The sequence below is a fragment of the Austrofundulus limnaeus genome, unplaced genomic scaffold (genome assembly GCF_001266775.1).
Source record: "Austrofundulus limnaeus strain Quisiro unplaced genomic scaffold, Austrofundulus_limnaeus-1.0 Scaffold319, whole genome shotgun sequence".
Taxonomy (NCBI): domain Eukaryota; kingdom Metazoa; phylum Chordata; class Actinopteri; order Cyprinodontiformes; family Rivulidae; genus Austrofundulus; species Austrofundulus limnaeus.
Window position 1 is genome coordinate 502,394 of NW_013952721.1, and position 7,103 is coordinate 509,496.

The 7,103-nt window shown below is 36.3% G+C and overlaps 1 protein-coding gene across 6 annotated transcripts in view; it reads left to right on the plus strand.

Annotated features, from left to right (window-relative positions):
* Positions 1-6,562, plus strand: part of copz2 (COPI coat complex subunit zeta 2) — a 17,466-nt gene extending 10,904 nt beyond the window's left edge. For 2 of the 6 annotated variants that reach the window (XM_014022172.1, XM_014022168.1), the window contains exons 6-10: positions 563-640; positions 1,429-1,480; positions 2,395-2,433; positions 4,044-4,076; positions 6,215-6,562. In XM_014022172.1, the coding sequence (XP_013877626.1) occupies positions 563-640; positions 1,429-1,480; positions 2,395-2,433; positions 4,044-4,076; positions 6,215-6,262 (250 nt within the window). In that variant the 3' untranslated portion in view covers positions 6,263-6,562. Of the gene's footprint in view, positions 1-562; positions 641-1,428; positions 1,481-1,667; positions 1,777-2,394; positions 2,434-4,043; positions 4,077-6,214 lie in introns of those variants that run through there. The other 4 variants (XM_014022171.1, XM_014022170.1, XR_001311367.1 and 1 more) reach the window with 3 other exon arrangements.
* The last annotated feature ends 541 nt before the right edge of the window (positions 6,563-7,103 follow it).

Sequence of the window (7,103 nt, forward strand, 5' to 3'; positions counted from 1 at the left end):
GCCTCACCCCTCCCGCTGCCCAGCCCCCATCCCTCTAACTTTCACACTCCGATCATTAGAACAAAGAAGTGAATATATTATTAATATAACTCACATAGTGAACAATCAGCTGTTCATTTTAATTTTGTTCATTTCGTTAATTTCAGATAACTTACAGACAGATTCAGTGGCACAAAAAGTTTTTACTTTTGAAATTATTCCAGCATCAGTCAGTGTTTCTTCTCTTCATCTCTTCGTATGAATCATAATTAACCATTAAACTGCTGGAGGAAGTGAGACTCACGTGTCTTACTGCACATGCCTGATCAGGGAATCTTTGATCCACCACCAAACCGTGAACGTGCRTTMCTCCAAGATTATTTACACCTGGCTTGAATGAACCACCCTAACTGAGSRCGGCTTGGTGTTAGAGCAGCTGATTAMAGCTGTTTACAAGCTCGGCTTACAGCTCATATCCTGAATTTAGAAATCTGACTTTTGTGCAATAGGCCTCTGGTCTTATATTTAAGTCCATCCACTGCACGAATATTAGATTAGTAAATATTTACCTTTTTTGTTTCAGGAAAAATGTGGAGCGGAGGTGTTTACTGGACAACATGGAAGGAGTGTTTCTAATAGTGGATGAAATCATTGACGGGGGGTAAACATAAACATTTATTGTACATTTACATTCTCCTTGGGTTTGGAGGATGTTTTTGTTCTGATCAACATGTTGGTTTCATGTTTATTGCTCAGTAATGTGGTAATACTGATCTCCAAATTATATTCTGAGCACAAAGTGATCACACAAGATCTGTTTTAAAAACTTTGACATTAATTATTGGAGTCAAATGTGTCTGTTAGCTAAATAAATTTGCTGGACAGCGCTATCAGACTGTAAATAATAATTCCATGAAACTTAGACAATAATCATGGGCTGTACCTTTACAACCCATTAARGTTTGATGTCAAACCTAATTAAGATTGTCGCCACATCTTATCAAAATTAGCTAGTACTTTAATAGCTAAAACTCACTTCTACAGATATTGTGTTAATATTTGTTATGGTAGTAGCTGAGACCCATTCACCATCTTGAAATATATTTAGTTTCATTTATTTAAAAGGACAGCACATTTTAATCAATATTCAAAGAATATTAGCAGAATGGCTCATTTTCATCCAGTGTCCTGAAAATATAAAAACAATATCAAAATATTGAATGAAAGTGCACATAATTTGCAAAGTTTGTGTAAAAATATCTATAACTCTTGTCTTTTCTCGTCATTTGATCCTCACAGTTTACATCTCTGACAGAAAGGGCAACAGATGATATACATTCAGTCCAAAGCCTTGGATTTAATTCTACAAAATGTCTAGAAAAAAAGCTTTATCAATGACCCAAGTCTTGCTTGTATAAAACAGTTTTTCTTTTTTTTTTATGTTGCCAGTGTGATTTTGGAGAGTGACCCCCAGCAGGTCCTACAGAAAGTCAACTACAGGGTATGATGGCTGTCAATCAGTTTCAACAACCAATCAAACATTTTCAAACATTGGATGGTGGGGTACAACCCACACAGCTGTTGAGCTGGCTTTGAATGAATCTGTTCAGACCCACTGTGGTCTCCTCTTTTACCTGCCTCACCTTTCTGTTTCTCCTTCTCCCTGTCTGTCCTCTGATTGGTCTCAGCTTATGTCGGAGCCAGCCTATGGCTTCGTCCTGTTTGATTACATCACCGGTAACCTAGAGGCACAAACAGATAGGAGCCAGCTGCTGTAGACAGTCAGACAAACCAAGGGTGAGAGAGGAAAGAGAGACTAACTGAATGAGCGAGAAATATAAAGACAGTTRGGTGGTGGGGTTGGGGGGTCAGGGAAGAAGTCAGATGATTGAAAAGCACGATGTGAGAGCATGGAGACTGATATTAACACCTGCTGAAACAGAAGTGCACCGGTATAGCCACTACTTGTGCCAATTGAGATTCATGGCTGCCATCTTGCTAGGTGTAATGTTTACATGGGGGACCTATACACTAACACCGTATGTGTGCTGTAAACTGTCATCAGTCTGAAACCTACCAAGATGGTGGTACAAAAACTCTTGTTAGCTCAAACCATGTTGTGGTTGACCGCTCCAGTATATCCGTTTCAGCGGTTGCCCCATCTAATGGCGTTAAATAAATATCAGACTTTATTTTAGGGGTAGAACACATTTTCATAAAGTCTATTAATCCAACAAACAATGTTACTAAAAGTCATTTCTAACAACCACATGATGAGCAGCCCACCCAAAGCTTCAGGATGAGTTGTGTTAACTAACAAACAACGTTGATGTGTTGCTGTTCTCTCACTTATTATGTGTGCCTGGTGTTTCTCCCTTTCTGAAACACACATTAATGTTTATTTTTCTTTAACAGGCTGATGAGAACCCATTAACTGAACAAAGTGTGACTCAGGTAAGACACAGACACTGAAGGTGTACCTGATTTATATCATTCCAACATAAAATACCCAAGATTTTAAAACACACAGAAGCAGAAGCACATCATGTCCAAACAAAAAATAAGGACCCAGCATCACTTGAAGGAACGCTTACATCACCTGCCACCTCTCATCGCGGAGTTGTATCCAGTTTGGGGCACTTTGTTCACTTTTCTAAATCTCTCCGCCAGCTTACATACCAAATTAAATAGTTTTGTCTTTGATATTATATTTCATCTTTGCAAACCAGGTTGTCCAATTAAAATAGTTAACAATATAAAGATCTACTCAAAACTATGCATTTTCCAGCCATTTGAAAAGCATTTGATCAAATTCTTGGTATTAATAAAACAAAATAAAAACAATGTTTGAACTTTAAACTGAATTTATCTGAGCTGATAACTGAAACTTTTGCTTTCTATTTACACACTGAGCCCCAGTAGTTAGTCTTGACTGCATCATGATACTTTTTTCACAAAATATCCTCTGTATCAAATAACACCTCATGTAGTAACAAAGCAAAACAAGTTACCTTCATAAACCTGATTAACCAGGGACTATTGTACACACTAAATCAACAATACTCTGATAAAAATACATTGCTCAAAAAATAAAGCGAACACTACTGCTCAAAAAAATAAAGGGAACACTTAAACAACGCACGCTAAGTCCAAGTACATCAAACTTTTGTGAAGCACATTCAACTCTGTACAGAACAAAGTACTCAATGCGAATATTTCATTGATTAAGATCGGGAGTTAGCGTGCGTTAAGTGTTCCCTTTATTTTTTTGAGCAGTAGTGTTCCCTTTATTTTTTTTTGAGCAGTGTATATAAAATAATTTTTTTCTTCCCACATTTGTGGCGCCCCCTAGATGGACGGCACCCTTAGCTTTCGCCTATACAGCCTATGGCATGGGCCGGCCCTGGTTGTAAGATAAGATTAGCTTATGATAAGAAATGAAGGTGTTAAAATTTTGTTAAAATTCTGTAAAAAAATAAAACAAACTAAAATAAATAAAATAAGTAAGTGGCCAATATTAACTGAATAATTGGTACATTTCAACGACACAATTACGTTTTAGAGTAAACCTAATTCATGATGACGACAACAACAGCTAACTGATCTCGACACAAAAATAACTATAACTAAATTTTACAGATATTGAACTAAAGTTTGACCTGATAATAGCTGAGATTCATCCTATGTACCTGAAGCACTAACAGGCTAAGCTAAGCAATGCTAGGCCGTAAATTTTCTTCTACGTTCTGCTGAGTCAGAACTCAACACTCATTTATGGGTGAAGCTCTCAGACACAATCAGCTGAAGCTGTTATGATGGAAACTCTTTTTTTTCCCTGAACTGTCTGCACATTTACAGAGCACCAGGCTGACACATTACCTGCACAAACTGTCTGAAATGTGATATAATAAGTGCTGATCTGTCTTAATAACTGCAGGTGTTTAACTAATATGCTCATGTCCTGTTCTTCCTTCTTATCAAACATTTGCATGACGTGTTTTAAATTCTGTCTGGACTGTGTTTCTGTACTCTAAGTTTCTGTTTGCTGCTTTAACCCCTAACAGCACCTAACAGAGAAACTGGCACTGACTACTAATGTAAGTCTCTTCTAACTTCTATAAATCTCTTTTCTTTTTTTAACACTCCACATGATACACTGGAACAGTTGTTTAGGGCAGGGGTAAAAACCTGTTGATATAAATAGAGGAAACACCTGAATATCACAGATGTTTCTTGGCAAACAGCTAACAGAGGCGCCGCACCTTTTCACCACAGGTGCCTTTTACCTCTTGAGGAAGCTGGTGGACTCAGCTGCATGTGACAGAATTAGCTAGTTGTGATAAATAAACACCTTGCACCATCTGCTGACAAGATTTGGAACAACATCCTCACTGATAAACTCACTCTTTAAAATATATTTACTTTTTTCATATATGGRTTTGTTTTTTAAATTTCTGACCAAGTGAAATGATTTGGATGTTCGATAGGACAAGACATGATTGATGKTTAACTTGCCTTAGCGCTTCAGGGAACTGCTCATGAAAAAGTATTCCTATTTTTGTTTTTAACTTATTCACATTTAGTCATGCTACAACCACAAACGTCAAACAATATAACTGAGGATTTTATGTCATAGACCAACACAAAGTAATGCATACTGTGAACTAGAAGAAAAATATGTGTATGGTTTTCCACATTTTTCACAAAAAGTCTAAAATGTGTAAGATTTTGTTTTGAACTCGTTTTACTCTGACAGCAGAGCAACCAGCTGCCTCCAGAAGTCTCCTAATTAATTAATAGTCTATCAGTAATTTAACCTCAGTATAAATCWAGGTTTATTACAGAACATTAGTTATCAAACATCATGAAGACCAAGGAACACAGCAGACATGTCAGGAATAAAGTTGTTAAGAAGTTTAAAGCAGTGTTGGGTTATAAATCATCACCCTAACCTCTCACAGCTCTCATTATCTGAAAACTAAGATACCACAGTTACAATTACAGAGGTACCAACACATTGGCTGTCTGCCTGAACTGACTAAGAAGAGTATAAATCAGAGGAGAAGACAAGAAGACCATGGTAACTGTGGTCCATAACCCAAGTAGGAGAGTCTGTCAGCATTATTCACAGGAAGAAGCTATTCTGTCTGATGAAACTAGAATTAAACTATTTGGCCTGAATACAAAATGCTCTTTGTGGTGGAAACCTAGCAATGCTCATCCTCCTGCTGTGAAACACAGTGGTGGCAGCATCATGCTGTGGTGATGCTGGTCTTCAGCAGAGACAGGGAAGCTGCTCAGAGTTGATGGGAAGATGGACGGAGCTTAGAAACAGGACATTTCTGGAAGAAAACCTGTTTGACTCTGCAACAAGCTGAAACATCCAACCAGATCTGCAATGGAATGAGTCACATCACACCAGAGCTCATTCATGSGTTAGAAGGAACCAGTCAAAACCCAAAACTTAATCCAGCAGAGATTCTGTGGCGTGACTTGAAAACTGCTCTCTGTTCAGTCTAACAAAGCTGCAGCTGCTTTACAGAGAAGAACGGGCAAAAGTTTCAGGCCAGATGTGTAATGCTGGAGGAGATAAACCCTAACAGACTTGCAGCTGGAATAACTCTCCACACTTTAATTATTTTCATTTATTGGTTTATTTTTTTACATGATGTATATTTTCCTTCCACTTCACATTTATGCACTACTTTGTTTGTCTGTCACGTAAAATCCCAGTGAAATAAAAGTTTTCAGTTGTAACGTGACGACGGTTTAAAGAAATAACTGCAGGATTCTTGTTAGCAACATTCAGTCAGTTTGATTTTATYAAAATAGTTAATATCTGTAGCTGAAGGTGAGAAACTAAGATCTTTCCTGCTGTCACTTTTTTATTATTAAAATGATATTTTTATCTGATTGTACGTTTCGTTCCTACTTTGCTCCAACATGTAGGCATGAAGAGTTCAGGTCCTGGACTCAGCCTGACCTCTGCTGGTGGAAATGTGTTACTGCAACACTAGTTTCGTGTGATTTAAATCATAGTTTTCAGTAAATTACATTTGCTTGTTTTTATGATGGCTTGTAGAGTTGATACAGCTTTATTCCTTTAATTATGTAATTAAATCTTACTAACTCAGAGTTATTAATAGAACAGATCAGTTRATATAAAAGCTTTAGCAACGTGTCTACACAACTTGACCAATGTTTTGACCAAATGCATCATTTTTCTCTCCTTCAGGTTTTGCAGTCTGCTAAAGAACAGATCAAATGGTCCATACTGAAATGACCCGGATGGAAAACAAATGTTACAGATATTTTCTTGTTTCTAACTTATTTTTGAAGCCACGTTGCCACATTTTGGTTGACTCATAAAGCAATTAATTAAGCAGTAAAAGGACTTTTCTGGTGTTTATTTTTGATTAAGTTACTGTGTGTGAAATGAGTGTTTTCTTAAAGGTGTGGAGGGGTCACGTAGCAGACAGACTGGTCCTGATGTCAAAGGATAATCATCAGAAAAAGTGAAAGGATTAAATAAGCTAAATGAATTATGAATTAAATTGTCATGAATTAAATTCTGCTATATCCACTTTGTTACTAAATCTTTTTTACTCAACATTAATAAACATGCTGAAGATGCATGAATATTCACATCATCCAAAACAAAAAAATTATTCATGAAAAACCAAAGTTTTTCTCTTGTAAACATTCACTTTGTGTGAATCGTTTGCATTTAATTGTGTACAAAACCATAAATACACWAAATTAAACAGATGTTTGTCTTAATATGTTAATTTAAGCTGTTAATTTGACAGAAAATATAATGTTWATGTTTTAATCCAAATACAGTTTTCACTGCAGTTTGTTTTGACATTTTTGCTCTGATTTGCTCTATTTAAAGATATTTACAAAGTTCTGATTGTTCTTGTTTTATGAAACCTGCTCAGAATCTAAKACAAATGTTTTAACATATGCTTTAGGACATTTGTTTACAGTCTGAGGGGGAAATACAGTTTGCACTGAATAAGTGTAAAATTTTCGTTTATTTAGTGTGTGTAAATAGTTAGAAATCCATATAAATATAAAGAAGTTGGAAAAACTAGACAACATTTATGGTCGGTTACCAAAAT